This window comes from Lipotes vexillifer, unplaced genomic scaffold (genome assembly GCF_000442215.2).
Source record: "Lipotes vexillifer unplaced genomic scaffold, Lipotes_vexillifer_v1.1 scaffold717, whole genome shotgun sequence".
Classification (NCBI taxonomy): domain Eukaryota; kingdom Metazoa; phylum Chordata; class Mammalia; order Artiodactyla; family Lipotidae; genus Lipotes; species Lipotes vexillifer.
In genome coordinates, this window is record NW_006798707.1 from 1,156,208 (window position 1) to 1,176,826 (window position 20,619).

Below are 20,619 nucleotides of genomic sequence, written 5' to 3' on the forward strand. Positions count from 1 at the left end.
ACAATATTAGGAATTAAAAGGGGACATAACTACAGGAATAGAAGAAATTTGCAAACTTAACAGATATAGCCATTTTCCCAGAAAAACTTAACAGTAAAACTGACATCAAAATAAATAGTAAATTTTAATAGTCCTATAACCACTGAAGAAATTGAATCAGTGAGTATTAACTTATATTGTTTGAGGAACTATAGACGTGAACTATTTCTGGAGAGTAATCTGCAAATGTGTACTAACTGCTGTAAAACCCCTACCCAACAATATCATCCTGGGGATTACGTAAGGAAAAACACAAACGATAAAGAAATTATAAAGGTATTTATAGCTGTGCTATTAATATTAGTCAAAGAACTGTAAACAACTGTAACATTTAGGCAATGATTAAGCAAATCATATTATGTGACAGAGCCATTAAAAATGATAAATATTTCATGGGACTTCCCTGGTGGTCCAATGGGTAAGACTCCGAGCTCCCAATGCAGTGGGCCTAGGTTCGATCCCTGGTCGGGGAACTAGATTCCGCATGCATGCCTTAACTAGGAGTCCGCATCCCGCAACTAAGGAGCCCGCATGCTGCAACTAAAAGATTCCCAAATGTTGCAACTAAAGATCCCGCATGCCACAACAAAGATCCCGCATGCCGCAACTAAGACCCAGCACAGCCAAAATAAATAAATTAATAAATATATTTTTAAGTATTTCAAATTCATGTTTTAAAGGAAAAAACTGACAGATTTGAGCATATCAAAAGTTTAAACTTGTGTATTATGAAAGACACCATGAATCAAGTTCAAGAAGACAAGTGATGGAGGACTGGAGGGAACAGGGTTCAAGGCTATTTGGATTTTCAGCAGGGTAGAGTTCACCATCCCCACCCCCAGCAGAGGCTTGGAGACAGAAATCTCCATAGAGACCCCATGGAGACTGAGTGGAAATCCAAGAGTTATGTGCCTAACCTGTGAGGATTAGAGAGAAGGCCCTGCCCACAGTGTTCTTGGCGGTTAGGAAGCAATGGCTTAGAGCGGGTCTAGGCAAGTGGACAGGAGGGATGCCTCACCCAGTTCTTGGTATCCAGCGTGCTGCTGGTTTAAAGAGAGGGGTCTGAGGGCTCCAGGCTCTAAGGTGGAAGGAGGGGCACGAAATGGCTGAGAGGGCCAGCTGGCCAGAAGATACAGACCCAGGACTGGATGCCGCAGAGGACATCACAGGAAGTACCAGTCGAAGTCAAGACCTTGAGTGACAAGGACCAGGAAGGCAAGCCTTTGAAGGGAAGGCAAGTATAAATATAAGTTTACAGAGTAAGGGCAAATGGTACTCATTTCTTTAATATTTATTGAGCACCTACTATACGTGAGGCACTATTTTATAAGTAAGATGATAATATTAGGTAAAATTACCTATTATCTTTCCTACTTAAAGTTTACATATTTATGTAAGTAGGAAATGATACAAATGTTAAAGCAATGATGAAGAGAAAAACAGAGAAACACAGAATTGCTAAGGAGTAGGTGGCATAGCCCAAAGTTTAAGGGTATGGGCCCTAATCTCTGGCTGCCTAAGTTCAAATCCAGCCTCCGCAACTCACTAGCTGTGTGCCTCCTGTGTTTCAGAACCTCGGTCTGTTAACATGAGGTTGATGAGAGCACCTCTTGGGGTGTGGTGAGGATTAAATGAGACAAGACGTGTAAAGCGCAGTGCCTGGTTATACAATAAGGCATTTTCCTTCCAGAAGTTTCTCTGGATTGCTCTGTAGTAGCTTCACACCATCCTGGTCTTCCCACCTGTATACCCTCAAATTGCTTTCTCCTCCCATCTGTTAACTGCCAGGACCTAGGCTAACAGGAGGCACAGGAGTAATTTAAATCCCTCAGAGCTGTCAAAACCTATTATCCAGACTTAATGTGTTATCATCACTAGGAGTTGCCTTTTAAAAAAGGACATTTGGAAACAACAAAGAATGACTCTGGTGGTAGCAGTTCAGGGATAAAGGGGAAACACCTATCGGATCCCACTAATCCAGTCACTCATTAGGCCAACTGTGCTGGTTTGAAAAACATCTACCAATTCTTTCTTGTGGGAAGTAGCTGGAGTTCAATTTGCCTTTCCTTGTATATGATCTGGACTTAGCGACTCACTTCAAACCAATAGCAGAAATGACACCATGTGACCTCCAAGTCTGAGTCATAAAAGGCAACACGGTTTATGCCTGCTTCTGGTTCTCTCTCTCCCTCTCCTGACATGCAGATATGCTTCTCTGGAGCTCTGAACAACCAAGGAAGAAGTTTCCCACGCTGAAAAGACCACGTGGAGAGAGCACATAGGGATAGGGATGCTGGAGGAGCCCCGGTTGCTCTAGCCTCCAGCTGCTCGCTTCCCCACACAAGGGCCAGGCAGGTGAGAGAGCAAACCTCATTCCAAGCCCCAGCCTTCGAGCTGCCCCAGCCAACACTGATGGAGCAGAATTGAGCTTGCCTTCTCTGCCCTACCCAGAATGTACACTCATAGGCAAAGTCAATGTTATTGTTTTCAGCCACTGAGTTTTGAGGTCACTTGTCAAGTTGTCATAATGATTAGAACGGCCTTCTTGGCAGTCACACAGGGCCCTGCTCTCAAAAGGGCCCTGGGCTTAGTCTAATGCTCTGCTGTCTCTGTCTTGAAATTCTTAATCTTATTTTTGCACTGAGCCCTGAAAAGTAAGACCTGGTCCTGAACCCCTGCCCACACGAATTCTCTTACCCTCCTCCTCTTGGTCCTATGTCACACGTGTGCAACTATTCAGCATGTGCAGTGGACAGAGGACAGAGCTATGGAAGCAGCCAGACCTAGGTTCAAATCCCAGCTCCACCACAGACTGTTCCCGTGACCTCGGGTAGGTTAATTACCCTAACTAAACTTATCTGCATAATAGAGATAATAATAGTACTTACGTCACAGAGTTACAGTGAATACTAAGTGGATAATGAATTACTCATTGCACAAGGAGTCTCTTATTCTTGTCCCTGCCTCTGCTATCTTCTCGATTTAAAGAACCCTCCATACGTAGAGTACTCTTCCTTTGCTGGAACTCCACTGCTCCAAAACCTTCAATGGCTCCCTATTTCTATTACAGTCCAGAGTCTTCACCTGGACATTTAAGGCCTTCTACAATCAGATACCAAGTTACCACTTTAGACTCATCTTCCAGTGCTCCATTATACTAACACTCTGCTTCAAACAGAGGGGTTACTGGAGTCTACGGAAATACTTTTCATTTTCACTGTGTGGTGCTTTTGCCCAAGCTGTTCCACCCTTTACCTGGAACATCCTGCGCCCTCCTGACAACCCTAGCACTCTGGTTTCAGTCCACTACAGAAACAAATAATTGCATGTGGACTTTTAGTGTCATCCCAGTAATATTCTCCTAAGTCATGCTTCCAAACATGACATTTTTAGTACAGGTAACTCACCTCTTATTTAAAGGAAGTCAGGCTAAGGCACCTCAATTAATGTGTAATGAGGTTGGTGTAATGTGATCTCTTCACACTTTCACATTTCTAACTACAGTATTTACAAAAGCTTTTATAAGCAACAGAAATAGAGCAGCTATTGAACAACTGCCTGTCAAATAAAAACGTTCCTAATCATTTTCTATAACGCGCATAAACATAATTTACCCTAATGACCACAGAAAAGCCACCACAACTGCTAGAGTTGTGACATAATTCAATAAAGTTATTCACATCACACACACACACACACACACACTCTCTCTCTCACAATGATCCTCTAGCCTCTGATTTCTTCAAGCCTTTGCACCAGTGCATGGGAGGAAAGCCTGGCCTTGGAGTTAGACCTCTGATCAAATCCAGCCTCTCACAGTACTAACAGTGTGATCTCAGCAGGTGTCTCCATGTCTCTGAGCTCTGGGACCTTCACTTTAAGAAATGAGGATAGTGGTATCTTATCTTGTAGGGGCTTGGGGAGGATGCAATGGAATAATGTAGGTCGAGTGCATGGCAGTGAGTAGATGCTCCCTGAGTATTTCAGAGACTCTAGGATGTGGCAGGGCCTTTTCTCTTGCTTGACTTCCCATCCAGTGCAAAACTGCTTGCACAGCATGCCTGTCAGTGGCCATCAGCCTCCACTGGACTTTCCAGGACAGGAGCCACAGGGCACGCATTCCATTTCTGCCTAATTCGAACTGTCGGAAGTAATTCTGAGCTCAATCCTCTCCCTTAACTTATCTCTCCAGGGCCGCCTGTGACTCCCAGCACCTCCCACCCACCCCCCACCCCCACCCCCACCCCACCCCCGGCGCAAGAGAAGAGGCACTGGCTATACAGCCAAATGGGTCCCACACCTGAGAGCTGGGCTCCCCCTGCCACTTCTAGCTGGGTGATAACCTCGGCCCCTCCCCGGTCCCCCTTTTCCTCCGCTGTCAAATGAGGATGAAACTCCTGTCAGCCTTCCGTCCCCCCGGGACTGTCAAGAGCAACGAATGAAACACCGGAGGGAAAAGCCCTTGGGGGACTGTGAACCCCGCTCATCACAGCGAGGGAGCTCAGGCCTTGCTTTCCAGGCCCTCCCTCTACGTGCTCTCAGGGATAACCTCGGAGAGGCGCCCAGAGGCGAGAACCATCGCTCCGGCGGCGTCCGAGCCGCAGGGGATGCGGAGGGACTGCGCCTTCAGCCTCCGACCTGGAGGCCAGGAGACCGCCCCTGCCCGTGGTCCCGCCCCGCGGCGCCCAGTATTCCCGGCTGCCCGCGGCGGGGTCCCCGGCCCCCAGCCCGCCAGCCCCGGGCGAGGCTCGCACCCACCTGCGGCGGCGTGGCGCGGCTCTGGCCGGGTCCGGCTGGGTCGTCGCTCGAGGCTGTGCGCCGCCGCGGGCGCCGCGCCTCGGCTCCCGCCGCCCGGCCCTCCCCCGGGCCGCTCCACGTGGCTGCTCCACGTAGCCCTCCCGGCTGCGGCCGCCGCCCTGGCCCGGGCAGAGTCCGGAGCGCCAGCGCCGTGGCCTGGGTCTCCGCCCCGCCCCGCCTGGCCCGCAGACCCCGGCCCTCTGCGGCCCGCACCGGGGCGAGGGAGAGCGTGTGCGTGAGTGTGTGCGTACAGACAACTAGAGAGAGAGAGGCAAAGAGACAGATGATGAAGCTGGTGCGGAATGAGAAGCACGTTTAACTGGGGGCTCACTCCCCGCTGGGACCCAGATGTGTGTGACAAGACAGAATGTGACTTACTGTTAGCCTGTGTGATTGTGACTGGTGTATGTGGCTGTGTGGATGAGAGACCTGTGACACGGTAGGGGGTGTTTCGTGTGGCTGTGTATCCAGTATGGCAGTACTTGAGAGAGTATGGCCAATGTGTGACTGTCCGCGTGTGTGACCGTACAGGATGTGAGTGGTGTGTCTGTTAGGGTATCTGGCTGAACTCTTCCTGAGTTGTGATGCTCAAGTGACACCCGTGACTGTCGGTTTCCGGTGGAGGTATCATTGTGTGACTGTGACTGCACATCACTGAGAAGTGGCTCCATATGGGCCATGGTGGGGGGAGGGGGGGCCTGGGAAAGTATCAGCTTAAGGGTGACAGTGGCAGTTGTTTGCCAGCACAGTGTTGCAGTGTGTGGCTATAGCTTTGTGGTCAAAATGCAGTGTCACCAGTTTTCTCAGAGCAGCCAGTTCCTCCACCCAGGATTCAGGGTACTTCCTCACCCACTGGCTCAAAGACTTAGTTCTTTGAGTGCATGACTTCTTATCTCTCTGGAATCTTCAACGTCTCCCTCCCCATCAGCTCCTTCCCATCAGCATCCATCCACGACAACAAACTCACTCTTATCAAAGTCACCCTGTCCTCCTTCCTGTGGTGGACAGGTGGATACTGCTGGACACTACCGCCTTGGGTCATGGTATCATTGGTTTCAGCAAATACCATTCCTCTCTCTTTAGTCATTTCTTCTTAGTTTCTTCATGTGTCGGAGTTCCTCTGGGCTCTCTGCTCATTCCCCATCTGCTCATGTGTTCTTCCATTCACGTAGCTTCCAGCACTATCTCTTATGGGTTGAACTGTGTCCCTCAAAACTTCATATGTTGAAGTCCTAACCCCCAATACCTCAGAATGTGACTTTATTTGGAAATAGGGTAGTTGCAGATATAATTAGTGAAGATGAGGTCATACTGGCGTAGAACCTAATCCAATATGACTGGTGTTCATATAAAAAGGGGAATTTGGACACACACACACACACACACACACACACACACACACACATACACACACACACACACACACACACACACACACACACACACACACACGGAGAACAGCATGTGAAGATGCGGGCAGAGATCAGAGTGAAGCTTCCACATACCAAGGAATGCTGAAGATTTTTAGCAAAACCACCAGAAGCCAGAAGAGAGGTCTGGAACAGGTCCTTCCTCACAGCTCTCGGACGGTACCAATCCTGCTGACACCTTGATCTTGGACTTCCAGTTTCCAGAACTGTGAGACAATAAATTTCTTTTGTTCAAGACAACCAGTTTGCAGCACTTTGTTATGGCAACCCTGCAAGCTAATATATCATCTAAATGCTGATAACTACCATATCTCGAATTCCAATCTCTGAGCCCCAGACCACTTCAGGAACTGAACAGCCTACTGATTTGTGCCGGATCTTAATTTTTAAAGGTGACTGAGTGACAACACAGAGGTCAATGCCACTGAAAGAAGAGTTTAATGTTACAGTTCCCTCAGGAAGAAGAGGCACAGCTCACCACACAGGACCACAGAGGGAAGCACCAGTGTAGGTCAGAAGGCAGAAAGGAGCAAGGGGAAGGCACAGGCCACAGCTCTTATTAAACTAGAAAAGCAAGACGAGGCAGGTTAAACAGTTTAGGGTTGGCTAGTTTTAATAACTTCAGAGAGCTTTGGGGCATAGGGGCTGTCGCTAGTTGACTGGTCCCTGGTCCTGGGTTTATCTAGGAAAGGGAAAATATTGGTTTGGTGTGTGAGAGTTGGATAAAGGAAGTGGTTCAGAGTATGGCCTCTGGATTGCAGGGGCGATGTGAACAACTTTGGCTGTTAGTTTGGTCCTGTGATTAATGGATGCCAAAGGGACAAATTCAGAATCTAAGAAAACACAATTAGAACACCTACCAGCACCCCAGACGTGTCTGAATCAGAATGCATCATCTTCCTCCTCAAAACTTCCCCTCCCCCTGCTTCTCTATCCCAATGTTACCACCATGCATCCCTGAATCTATGCAGTCAGAAAACGGGGTCGTCCATGATTCCTCCTTCTTCCCCCACCTCCAACCTACTACCAAGTCCTATCAGTTCTGCCTCCTATCTTCACTCCTCTCTTTTTTTTTTTTTTTTTTTTGCGGTACGCGGGCCTCTCACTGTTGTGGCCTCTCCCGTTGCCGAGCACAGGCTCTGGACACACAGGCCCAGCGGCCACGGCTCACGGGCCCAGCCGCTCCGCGGCATGTGGGATCCTCCCGGACCGGGGCACGAACCTGCGTCCCCTGCATCGGCAGGCGGACTCTCAACCACTGCGCCACCAGGGAAGCCCTTCACTCCTCTCTTGAGCTTTCCCCCAGTCCAGGCAGCCCTGGTCCACGCCAAATTTCCGTTAACAGCCTCCTAATTAGCCTACTTTTCATCCCCCTCCAATCCATTCTCAAAGCAGCCTGAATGATTCTTCTGAAATATAACTCTGATCATGTCGCCCACCCCTTCTTAAAACTCTGATGGCTTTCCTCCACCCTTACGATAAAGCCTAACATGCTTTATGCAGCTGCCCACAACCTGATTCCTGACCATCTCACATGCTCCAGCAACACCAAATTTCTTTTGGTTCCTTTAAGAAGTCTCTCACATCCAGGCTTTTACTTGTGCTCTTCCCTCTCCTGGAACAATTACTCTCTCCCCTCCTCCACCTTGTCTTGGAAACTACTACTTATTTTTTGATTTCGCCTTAAATGTATTGTCATTTAATATCTGGGTGTGCTTTCTCTGATCCATGGAGTCTGGGCACCCTCCCCGGGGCTCCCACGGCAGCTAGTACTTTCCTTATCTACCACCATGCTCTGTGGCATGGCTTCAACCCTGATTACACATTTGAGTCTTCCAGAGAGATTTTAAGCTGTTATTAATACTTAGGCTCCTCTGCAGACCAACCATAACAGCGGGTGGGGCCTGGGCACTGCTAGTTTTAGAAACTCACAGATAATTCCAATCGTCAGTCAAGGTTGAGTCATTGCTCTAGTAGATTACTTACTTGTTTCCATATCCCAGTGAAGACAGGAACAGCATCCCAAGTGCCTGGTACAGAGTGGGTGATGAGTAAGTATCTATCGTACTTGTGACAGGGATTGTATGAGACAGCGTAGAGTGACACTGGACGAGTGGCTTTAACCCGTGTGTGTGTGACTCTGTGCGGAATGCCACTCACTCAAGTAGCTGAAACTTGACTACGTGACACTGGAGTGTCGGTGTGAATGATCGTGTCCAGTGTGTGAGGGCCACTGTCAATGAGTGAACACTACTGGAGTGGAGTGGTGTGACCACGTCAGTGGCTGTGCCCTGTGTGTGACTGACGAAGAGGCTGGGGGTCTCTGGCCAGGCTGTCAGACTCGCCGTTCCGGGGCAGGGTTTGAGGAAGGAGGAGCTGGAGCTGCCCCTCAAGATGGCGGCTGCGGGGAAGGCCGCTAGTCCTCACAAGAGTCCGCAGGGCCGGTGACCGCGAAGCGGAGGCAGGAGCCGTAGAGGCAGGAGACCCGGCCCGCGGGCCGGGAGGCCATTCGCAAGACACTCGGGTCAGCTCCGCGCAGATTGCCCAGGCGCGGCCCACCCACCCCCTCGACGTCCTAGCACCGCCCCTCGCCACGCCCGCCGCCGGGAGCACGGGAGGTGGGCGGGGCCCGGGTACCCGAATCGCCGGGCAGTACGGGCGGAACCCGCACAGGCTGTCCAATGGCTTGTAACGGGCGGGGCCCAGCGCGCACCTGCGGGCCCACTAATCGAAGCTCAGGCGTCAGAGCCAGTCAAGAACTTGGAAGTGGAGACTCAGCAACGCGAGAGGCTGAGCTTCTCCCTGGGCCCCCAAGATGACACCTGGACAGAGTCCTTCTCTCTGCTTTTGGGACTTGGCGCTGCCCTCTACTTGGGCTACTACTGGGCATGGATGGCCCAGGTGGGTGCAGGTCCAGAGCTCTCTCCGGCGGGTGTAGGTAACTCAAGTCTGAGGGCAGCTTCCAGCCGGAGCTCGAGCCCTTTGTGGAGGCTGGCTGGGTGGGGTCTCCTGGCCCAGGTGAAATTTGACGCCACAGCCCCACCACCACTCCGGCCCCGCGCTCCAGCCAGGCTCAGCTTTGCTACTATCATCTAACGGAGAGTCGGTTCTTTGCCTGCCTGGATTCTCTGCATCCCTCGTACTCCCCATGCCAGCTGGGCCTTTCAGTCATCGAAGGGGTGCTGCTGCCGATGATGTGGACAAACACTTGCAGAAAAGCGGGGTGGAAGGCATCCTGAGGTGTCAGGGAGATATGCACACTATCTTTTTCTTTTTAGGCAGTCTAGATGAGCTTCTCATTAGCTGCTCTGAATGAAGGAACCAGTTGGTGGGGTGGTGGCTAACTCCCACCATCATCCCATCAGCTTAGTAGGACCTTGCTTCTCTTAAGGACTGGCAGAGGTTCCCTGCCTAGCTCAGGACTAATGGATAACCTAAACTGTCCTTGCTCATTCAGCCCTGTTTTAAGTTCTAGGCTCTCCATGTAGAGTGCAAGGGAAAAATCCAAAGAGGATGATTTTGATGAACTTGGAAATTTTACTCTCACTGAAATTTATGTAATTTACATAGCCACAAAAATCTAAATCTTTTAATTTTCATTAAACTCGGTACTAAGTAGCTGAGTCTAACAAGAAACCTATTGATTCAAGCCCTTTAAAAATATCTATAGGGAAATATAATGTTACCTCAACTTTTCTGTATTTTCAGAGCTTTATATATCCTATGTATTGTTTATAGAATACATCTGCCTTAGTAAAACAATTTTAAAAATCCAAACCTTACAATACCCTATAAACCTTACCTTATATGCCTGATTTGGAAAGTCAGTCATTTCAGAACAGAGCTGTCCTGAACTAAACATTTTCCTTTGCTTACAACCAGCCACAGAGAAGTCAGAGACCTCTGCCACTTTATACTCCAAGTCCTTCTTTGATTTCCAAATACTGGTTTAAATGCAGAGAAAGTGTCACCCTGGACACTCTGAGGACATGCAGTTTGGATTGTCCAGCAGGGTAATGGGTTGGAATTGATTCATCCACAGTGACTAATGGCATTTAACTAATTAATTATCAGGGATACGTCAAGAAACACTTCACTAGAGTTAAAATGAAACTAACCCACATACATCAAACCTGTGATTTATTAGCACCTTGTTCTACACAACTGAGCTGTTTGACCAAAGATTTAATAAATTGATAACTCAAAATCTTGGCAACTAGGAGGTATTATAGTAAAGTGACTAAGAGCGCAAACTGTTAGTTTCAATCCCAGCTCCACTGCAAACTAGCTTTGGCACATTTTGTGACCTTTGACAACTTACTCAATATTCAAACACGTTCCCACAGGGGGAATCATAGTACCTATCTCAAAGAGCTATTGTGAAGGTTATAGGATATAATCATGTAAAATGCTTAGTACAATACCTGGCACATAAGGAGCACTCAACAAATCTTACTAGTATTAGTGGTAATATCATAATTATTTTCTACACTTTTTAATAGAAGTATAGTTGATTTACAATGTGTTATTTTCTGCTGTACAGCAAAGTGATTTACACAATTTATATACAATTTTTTAAAATATTCTTTTCCATTACGGTTTATCATAGGATATTAAATATAGTTCTCTGTGCTATACAGTAGGTCCTTGTTGTTTATCCATCCTGTATATAAAAGTTTACATCTGCTAACCCCAGCCTCCCAGTCCATCCCTCCCCCAACCCCCTCCCCCTTGGCAACCACAAGTCTGTCCTCTATGTCCCTGAGTCTGTTTCTGTTTCATAGATAGGTTTGTTTGTGTTATATTTTAGATTCCACATATAAGTGATATCATATGGTATTTGTCTTTTTCTGACTTCACTTAGTATGGTAATATCTAGTTGCATCCATGTTGCTGCAAGTGTGTGGGTGTGTGTTTTTTTAACGGCTGAGTAGTAGTCCACTGTATATATGTACCACATCTTCTTTATTCATTCATCTGTCAATGGACATTTAGGTTGTTTCCATGTCTTGGCTATTATGAATAGTGCTGCTATGAACATAGGGGTGCATGTATCTTTTTGAATTAGAATTTTGTATGGATATATTTTGTATGGATTGCTGGATCATACGGTAATTCTATTTTTAGTTTTCTGAGGAACCCCCATACTATTCTCCATAATGGCTGTACCAACTTACATTCCCACCAACAGTATAGGAGAGTTCCCTTTTCTCCATATCCTCTCCAGCATTTGTTATTTGTAGAGTTTTTAATGATGGCCATTAGGACTGGTGTGCGTTGTTACCGCACTGCAGTTTTGATTTGCATTTTGCTATTAGAGTCGTTGAGCATCTTTTCGTGTGCCTATTAGCCATTTATATTTCTTCTTTGGAGAAATGTCTATTTAGGTCTTCTGCCCATTTTTTTTTTCCTATCCATTTTTCGATTGGGTTGTTTATTTTTGTTGTTGTTGAGTTGTATGAACTATTTGTATATTTTGGAAATTAAGCCCTTGTCGGTCTCATTGTTTGCAAATATTTTCTCCCATTCTGTAGGTTGACTTTTCATTTTATGGTTTCCTTTGCTGTGCAAAAGCTTGATTAGAAAAAGCTTGACCTGCAGATGTAAGCAGATGTAAGCTTGATTAGGTCCTATTCGTTTATTTTTATTTCTATTGCCTTGGGAGGCTGACCTAAGAAAACATTGGTACAATTTATGTCAGAGAATATTTTGCCTAATATCATAATTATTATTCCACTTTGCCTTTTGCGAGCTGTGTGACTTTGGGCAAACAACTTAACCTGTCATAGTTTCTTATAATAAGGTTGGGTTTAGCCTAGTGCCAGCAAATACCATACAATGAATCAAAGGTGTTATTATTCCAGGGCTTAAGGCCCAGGGTACGAGTCACAACAGTCACAGTACCAACCTGGCCTCTCTAGTTCATAATTTACGTAGCCCCTTTTGACTGCAAGAAGAAATAGGAATCTGGTCCTTGGGTCCCTTCAGGCCTGCAACAGAAATGCAATTTCTATTTCTTGAGTCTGAGGCCTTCTGTCTTTGTACAGCATACTCCCCCTTCATAAGCCTGTGTGGCTAGGCCCTCTCATTCACTTGATGTGTATCCAGAAGAACCAAGCAGAGAGGTTGAAAGATAGGGCTAAGTGCCCAATGACCTCACCTGGCCCACCATCCTATCCCTGTTACCTTCCTCCTGGCTGACATGAAGAAAGAGAAAATCTGTTCCCATTGGGACTATTCCTCCTTTAGAGCATGGTCTAACAGCAGGGGCTGTTAAGTAAGAAAATGAGGTGGTGCGGTACAAAGAAGCCCTTCAGCAGCAAGCACATGCAACAGGGAATGGGAATATGCAACAATGGAATGCTAAAATCGGAAGGAGCCAGCATGACCGGAGCTAGTTTTGAGACGAGAGTGTGGATCATTCAACTGGCAGAAGTGTAGACAATTCAAAAGGCAAAAGTCACAGACTGAATGGTGCTGCATTTCTTCAGCCTCTGTCCAGGATCCCAACCTTTCCCGCAGATCAGCTGGGCAACTTATATTACCTGCTCTCTCCAAAATGGGTTTGGGGCATGGATAGGTTGAGTGTGGAAGTCGGTTCAGGGGCAATTCTGGAGAGGTGACACTCTAGGACTGGAGTTGGGGCCCTAGTGGGACTATCTTAACAGAGGTGACTTGACCATTCCAGATTGAGGTATGCTAGATTTCTCACGCCCAGACAAAGCAGTGCCCTCGAGGCTGGCCTCTGGAAAGGGGTCAGTCTGGTATCAGGTACCTCACTGGCTTGGTGCAAAAATCAGGGGAGTGAGGCACATTGTGTTGTGTGACTACAGAGGCCACAACTGGTGACTGGGTCCCAGTTTCTGGCCGTCCTGGAGCGTCACTGTCCAGTCACCGTGGAGACTTTCTACCCTACGCTCTGGTGTTTTGAGGGGCGGCTACAAACCATCTTCAGAGTCTTACTGCAGTCTCCGCCCGTAGCCCCTTACTCAAGGTAAGAAGGGACAGATGGGGGTGAACGTGAAGCTGCAAGTACAGGGGAATCCTACTCGTGTACCTCTTTTAAAATGGGGGTAACCGTTGACCCATCTACCTCAGTATGCCAAGGGTAACCAGAGTGGCTATATGGAAAGGCTATTTAATTGCACAACCATGAGGTAATACTCAAATCTTTTATGTCCCATTATACCTCGTTACAGTCTTAATGTTTTGCATAATGCATGCCCTCAAATGATGCTGGTAACTTGTGGGAGTTGTTTGGGGAGGGAGAGGAGGGCATAAAATCTTTCGAAGCACATGGAGTTGCTAATAGTATCTTTCTGTGCCCTTTTCTCCAAAACCACAGGGAAGTTCTCGAAACCCCGGATAGAGGACAGCTCCTCCTAGACTGGGCCAGCCAGCCTAACAGCAGTCAATATCCTGACCCTACCTCCCAGCCTATTGTCATCACTGCTTCCTGGTATCACGGGCAGTAGTCAGGAGACATATATCTTGCACCTAGTTGACCAAGCTTTGAAGGATGGCTATAGGTAAGGATGGACACAGCCCAGCAGAATTGGGTGGTGTCTGATAACTTATAATTGTGTGTGTTGGGGGTCGGAAGAGGGTCAATTCAGACCCTGCTAGCTATGGGGAGGAGGTGCCATATGAAGGGCACCTTTTGACGGAGGCCTTTCTGAAACCTACCAAAAGGGAAGAGGAGCCCTTATGGAGGGTCTGCCTAACATGTACCTGTGTGTGCCACAGGGCTATCGTATGTAATAACCGGGGCTGCCGTGGGGAAGAACTGCTGGCGAGTACCCTCCTTCCTCGTAGTGGCCCTTCACCCCACTCCCTTCAGAGACCCTGGGCCCCAACCTACCTGTCTTCCATTTCTTGAGTCCTTTCACTTTGCCTTCTGGTCAGGGCCTCCTTCCCTACCCAATGATCCGGTTTGCCTCAGACCTACAGGGCCCTCTGTGCCAGCAACACTGAAGATCTGGAGACAGTCGTGAACCACATAAAGAGCCGCTACTCCCAAGCTCCACTGCTGGCTGTGGGCATCTCTTCGGAGGGTAAAGGCTGCCTGCACTTAACCCAAAGGCCCAGTCTTCCTTTTTCTCTTTCCTCCTCCATGTTCTCTCCCGTTCTCCTGTTCCAACTCACCAATACAAACCCTTCTTTCATGGCCCCTGGGCCAACCCTGCAGGATATTAGTGCTGAACCACCTGGCTCGAATGGGACGGGCTGCGGGGTTGGTAGCAGCACTGACTCTACCTGCATGCTGGGATACCTCTGAGACCACCTGCTCCCTGGAGACCCCACTGAACTCAATGCCCTTCAATCAGCACCCCACTGCTGGGCTCTGCCGAGCTGTGAACCGGTAGGGTCTTGACAAGTGGAAAAAGGAAGCAGACAGGGTAGGATGGCAGACATGCCAGGTTCTCCCAGTGCTCGGGTCAGTTCCCTATCTGGATTTTCTCACTCGTGAGATAGGACAGAGGCTGGCTCTGGGTCAGGTCCAGGAGTAGAGCCAAAGCCCTATGTGTTCTTTTTTTTTAAATTTTTCTTTTTGGCTGCGTTGGGTCTTCGTTGCTGCGCGCAGGCTTTCTCTAGTTGCGGCGAGCGGGGGCTACTCTTTGTTGTGATGCACGGGCCTCACTGAAGTGGCTTCTCTCATTGCGGAGCACGGGCTCTAGAGCGTGTGGGCTTCAGTAGTTGTGGCTCGCGGGCTCTAGAGCACAGGCTCAGTAGTTGTGGCACGTGGGCTTAGTTGCTCCACGGCATGTGGGATCTTCCTGGACCAGGGGGTCGAACCCGTGTCCCCTGCATTGGCAGGCAGATTCTTAACCATTGTGCCACCAGGGAAGTCCCACCCTATGTGTTCTTTTGCAGAAACAGAAAGGTGATGGAAAAGGTGGTGAATGTAGGCTTCGTGCTACAGGTATAGTCTTTCAACTCTCCCCTCTCTGCCCAAAACTGTTCTTCCAACACCTTATTCCCTTTCCTCATCCTAGCCTATCCCACCCGCCACCACCTGCAGGCCCACACAATGCACCACTTTGATGAGCGCTACACAACTGTGGTCTTTGGATATCAAGACTGTGCTGCCTATTACCGAGCAGCAAGCCCAAGAACCAAGGTAGATGCCATCCGGATCCCTGTGCTCTGCCTCAATGCAGCTGATGACCCCTTCTCCCCAGTCCATGGTGAGCACCTGGGATCTGGATGCTTCAGGCCCCAGGGGAAATGGGCCATGCAGTGCAAGCGGCAAGAGCCTGGGCTCTCAGCAGAGGCCAGGGTTCCTGACCTCCTCTCCAACCCCTCCTAGCCCTTCCCCTATAGGCTGCCCAACATTCTCCCCACGTTGCACTGCTCTTCACAGCTCGGGGTGGCCACATCGGCTTCCTGGAAGGATTGCTTCCCTGGCAGCACTGCTACATGAGCCGCCTCTTGCATCACTATGCCAAAGCCATCTTCCAGCACCCAGCAGAGCTGCTCAGCCTCAGGGCACCCACTCCTCCTGAGGGAGGCAAAAGCTGACAAGAGTACCATCTGGAGCCTCAGTTCAGTCTTCGCTTGTTTATTAAATATCAACTTTTCCTGCCTGATGCGCTGAAGTTCATTTTCCCTTTTCTCAAGGCTAGGGTAGACTGTCCAGGAATTTACTGCCTATTTGGCCTGGCTGGCTTGGAGCTACCCAGCTGAACCCAAAGGTGACTGCCTGGTTCTTCCTTTTGCCCCTTCCTTCTCTAATACCAAGTCCCAGGCCAGTGCTTTCCCCAGCAAATGCCAGGAGCTCACGTGAAGAGCAACTGGCCACGAGGCTGTAAGGGGAGGAGAAGAAAACGACTGCTTCTGCAGGAAGGACAGCGGTGCCTCCGGGTTCTTGGGCATCTTCACATGGTTCTGGAGAAAGGACAGGCTCAACTATGGAGCCTCTGGTAGGCAGAGGGAAGGAGACAGCTGGTGTGGCCTGGCCTTCAGACACCGCTGTCCTGGGCGGATCCACAGATGATGAACGCAAGGTTCCCAGGACTCAGTGTCGCACAGGGCCACAGCCAAGCTTTAACTGGAAAGGGCAGGCATTGCCCATTAGTCTCATCAGAGGCAACCTCAGCCGTGGACCCAGATGGAGCGAGCAGTGGTAGGCCCACACTGGTCTAGAAGGTGGCAGTGTCCAGGCCCCTGGCTCCCTGGGAGCAGGGAGGCTAAAGAAAAGCTGGAAAGGCCCTCTGGAGCAGCAGGATGGTCATAACGATAAGCCCAACACACAGCAGCAGCAGCAGCCATATAGGAACACTCCCTGCAAGGGGGGAAGGGAAGTCAGGAGGCAAAGGAGCATCACAGCCCAGAGAACAGAACCATTCTAGAAGCGGGTAGGTGGCTACAGATAAGCATCCCATTCTCCAGGAGGCAAGTTTTCGCTACAGCGAAAGCTGGGGTGGTTCCCCCACCGCACCCACCCCAGTGACTCACGTCGTGAGGGCAGCAGGTGTAGCTGGCAACGGCTATCAACAGCCACAGAAAACAGAGCAGTTTCCTGGGACCCAAGGAGCTCTGGACCACGACCCTTCTCAGGTAGAAAGGCCACATCCGTCACCACGATGCCATGGGCCTCCTTCACGTAGTACAGGCGCTGGGGACAGGAGGAAAACTAGGGAGGGAAGGCCCAACTGGGAACATTCCTTCCGGAAAACACGGCCTCTGCCCCCAGAAGACTTTCCCGCTGGGAAAAAGTCTGGGCCAGACTCCTTCTTGCACACTCAGTGCAGAAGCAGGCCTAGAATCCCCACCCCAAAGAGCCCTCAGGGCTGTGCCCACCTCCACCCATTACCTGGAGAGAGAAAGCTATGTAGATGGCAACAGAGCCAGTGACCGTGCCCAGGCCTAGGAAGGTGCCCGATTCACTGCAACAAACAATAAAATGCTCACTGTCCTGGAGTCTGTGCATCAACAACAGTCCTCAGGGACTCAGGCAGCACGTCTCCCTGAGCTCCCCCTGGTCCCCCCATACCCAGCCAAGCCACCACTGTCTCACACCTGACGCTAAGGCAGGAGATGACTTCATGGCCACAGGACTTGGTCCGAAGGGGCAAGAACGTGGAGCCATCCCAGGCTGTAAGGTAGCAGGGCGGGGGCTGGCGCAGACGCTTGTGGGGAATCTGCACCGTGAAGAGTCGCAGCCCAGCAGGCTGGTCTGGAACCTGCCCAAACCTGGGGGCCGGGCGAGAAGCTGTTCAGCTCCTGGGGCCTGCCCAACCCTCCTCAGAGGTGTGTGTCCTCCTGCACCCTGGTGAGGCCTAGGGTAACACCCGACAGGGCTCCGACCCTCCCCAGCTTCCCCCCAGTCTCCTCCCACTCCCCCACATCTAGGCTGTGCCTCTCTCAGCCACCCTCTGGGGTCTTCACACCTGCAGGCCTGGTAGCGGTAAGGCGTGTTAGAAAAGGTGGGTCCGTTCTCTTGCCAGTGCAGCTGTGTCACCAGCTGATCCTTCTGCCACACGGAGGCCTTAAGGTCCCAGCCCACAGTTACCAACTAGTCAGGAATCAAGATTCCAAGGATGGACGGTTAGGGGATCCACTTACTGGGCAAGCAGCGTAATCACCTACTTTCTCCACCCTCTCAACTCCTCACCTTGCCATCAGGCCCCAAAGCCAGGTCCTCAATCTCCCCTTCGTGGGCTTTGAACTCCAGAACTTTCTCCAAGGTGGGTACCTGCAGCCAAACCACCACCATAGTTAGCCTAGGTACCCGGCAAGAGCGCAGTGATACTCACCCCTCTTCTCTACTAATGGCCGCTCAGTGCAGGCTTCACTCAAAAGTTCCCCAGAACCCATGTTCAGTTTCTCACAATTCTGGCCTCACTGCTACTGACACTCATCCTCTAACCTCCCAAAACCACACCTTCCAGACACGAACGTAGCCATCCGTCCCTCCAGTGGCAAGCAGGGTACTATCATGGTTGAAGCATACAACTTTCTGCAGTGGATCAGGGCTGAAGTCTGTCTGCACCGCCTGCAAATTCTCTACGCTGAATTCTATCTCCTCCTGGTGGGTTTCGGCTCCAGACTTCTCTGCTGGGGCAGCCCCTTTCCTTTGTCGAGGCCCCTGCTCCTTGGAACCTGCAACACAAACAGCCTGCCAGGTTCCAGGTTTCTCAAGTAAGTAGTACTGGCCCCCTCTCTAGAGGCGAACATCGAGCTTCTCGCCTGCTACCATAACCCCACTTCCAGCCCCACTTCGTCAGAGACCAAGATGAGAGAGATGTTACTTATTTAACCCTCTTCCCAAAGCTAGAGAGGGGGCTCTCACCTGCCTTGCCTGCCTTGTTTATGCTCTTCTGCTGATGGATCTGGAAGCGCAGGAGCTGACAGTGGGCATCCTGCCCCGCTGCAAGGATGTTACCAGCCAGCGCCAAGTTCATGGTGGCCCGCGTCTCTGTGTCATGGGAGTGTAGTAAGGAGGCGCTAAGGCGCCCATTAATCTGCTCCAGTTGCAGAAAGTGCTGTGGCAGAGGGAACCAGGATGAGGTTCAGAGAGCACCTCAAGGGCAAACTTACATCCTACAGTCTGATGCCCTACCCCTTTGCTAACTACACTTTCTAGTTTAAAAGACTTTTTGCAATCTTTTTTCTTTTTTGAGCCTCACGGATCTGTACAGGAAGCAAGGCTCTAGTTTGCAGAACAATGTGATGACGCTCAGAAGAGGGAAGAAACCTAGCTTATATTTCACTCGCCGCTGCTACTAGTCTGGCAGACAAGTCTATGTGGCCTCCCTGGAAAAAGCCAGGATAAGACCCCTGGTGCTAATCCTGAGGTCGAACTGAAGCGTTCGTGCCTAGGTAGCGCTGTGTGCAGTTTTCACTTTACCTTAGGAGCCTCTCAATTGACCGGTGAGTTCTCGACTGAAATTCGCGCCGGGACGCCCGGCATGCCGGGGTTCCCACCCGGGAGGGGCCGGGTCCGAAGCAGGGGTGCGGCCCGCCCCCAGGCCCTTCCAGAATCGCCCTCAGCCCGTGGCGCGACCCGGCCCCAGGGGCACTGTACTCACCACGGCGTTCTTTATGCCGGTCTTGGCGGCGCCTCCTCCGCCCGCAGCGATGAGCAGCCCAGCGCTGGGGTCGACCTGAAGCGCGTACAACGGGAACGGGGCCCGGTACAGCTCTGGCGCCCGGCGCCGACCCATCCCGCTCGCCCCGCGCTTCACTGTCTGCGCCGAGGCACCGGGGACATGCCGCCCGGCCTTCGACTGCTGCTCCGGTCGCTGTTGACCTTGGTCCGGTCGCCGCCGGGAGGACTCCAGACCCCTCTCACAGCCGCCGGGTTGCAGAAACTGTAACTACACACAAGGCTTCCTATCACTGCCGCGGGCCGCCTAACCCGGTCCCGCAGACGCGCAAGGCGCAGGCGCACCGAGCCCCGCACTCCTCGCGCAGGCGCAGAGCCGACAATACGCGTCAGCACTAGCCGGCCGCGGGCAGGCGGAGCCCCAGCTCCAGGACGCCGTTCTCCGCCCGCTTTTGAAGGCAGACTCCGCCATCTTTTTGCGGGGCGTTGGGGGGCGCGCACCAGCTTCAAGGAAATGTCTTGTTCTGCAGGAGCGGGGTGGGTGGGGGCGGAGACAGGCTGTGCTAATAAAGGTTAAGGGAGGTTAATAAGCCTTTAATAAAGAAATCCGTGGATTAGGACCGTCCACACGTCAGGAGTGATACGCAGACTCGTCGAGCGCGGCCTTTAGGTTTACCCCAGAGACGAAGTGATTTATCCAAGGTCTGCCTCGCACCCCACCCTCCTGAGGGGGCCCTTGGATTTCTGATCTCCAACGTGAGGACCCCGTGTTTCTCTGCAGTGAACGCTAGGCTTGCCCTTGCCTGCAAGGAGACATGTCCTGCTGCTCCCCTGGCCTTGTCAGCATGAGTCCTTTTAATCTTAAGGTGCAGCCAGAGGAAGGGGCCCAGTGGCTTCATCTCTGGGGCTGCCATTATCTGTCCCAACAAATCGAATTAAGTGGGTGAAGGGCCTGGCAGAGCCCTCTGAACATCTCAGATGCTCAGGGCTTAGGGGTCCCTTGCCCTTCCCAGATGTACGGCACTCACCCCCCTTGGTCATTCTGTTTCCTTTGACTCTCCTCCACCCCTTGTTGGGTTCTGGTCACCCCGAAGGTACAGCCACCCACAGGATCTGCTCAGCAAGACACAAACACAAGTTTTGCAGGGTCAGGCTTTATTGGATACACTGAAGGCTGAGTGGGGCCTCGGGTGCCCTTGGTCCTCTTCAGCCAGGAGAAAGCAGACTCCACAAGGGGCTCCCAGGGTTCAGGGCTGGAGAACATAGCTGACCTCCAGCCAGCTAGCCCTTCAGAGTGTCTCG

General features: G+C 50.7%; 2 protein-coding genes across 3 annotated transcripts; one reads left to right on the top strand and one right to left on the bottom strand.

The window, feature by feature from the left end:
• The first annotated feature begins 1,187 nt into the window (after positions 1-1,187).
• Positions 1,188-15,788, top strand: ABHD1 (abhydrolase domain containing 1). The gene is given in 14 exon segments (XM_007470887.1): positions 1,188-1,273; positions 4,582-5,071; positions 8,625-8,710; positions 8,846-9,167; positions 13,100-13,260; positions 13,612-13,714; positions 13,716-13,795; positions 14,013-14,058; positions 14,209-14,308; positions 14,311-14,320; positions 14,455-14,628; positions 15,141-15,189; positions 15,289-15,454; positions 15,577-15,788. Coding segments are annotated over 14 exon segments (2,085 nt in total).
• A 13-nt stretch (positions 15,789-15,801) lies between these two features.
• On the bottom strand, positions 15,802-19,686 carry PREB (prolactin regulatory element binding). 2 transcript variants are annotated; one of them, XM_007470821.1, is made up of 9 exons: positions 19,301-19,686; positions 18,562-18,754; positions 18,154-18,371; positions 17,884-17,964; positions 17,660-17,784; positions 17,289-17,462; positions 17,083-17,155; positions 16,725-16,884; positions 15,802-16,551 (listed from the first exon to the last, which is right to left on the bottom strand). In XM_007470821.1, exons 1-9 carry the CDS (start codon positions 19,433-19,435, stop codon positions 16,457-16,459), a joined length of 1,254 nt encoding a protein of 417 aa, XP_007470883.1. In that variant the 5' UTR covers positions 19,436-19,686; the 3' UTR covers positions 15,802-16,456. The 2 variants fall into 2 exon arrangements, with proteins under 2 accessions (XP_007470883.1, XP_007470884.1); XM_007470822.1 differs by having other exon boundaries at positions 15,809-16,551; positions 18,562-18,687; positions 19,301-19,582.
• Between the last annotated feature and the right edge of the window lie 933 nt (positions 19,687-20,619).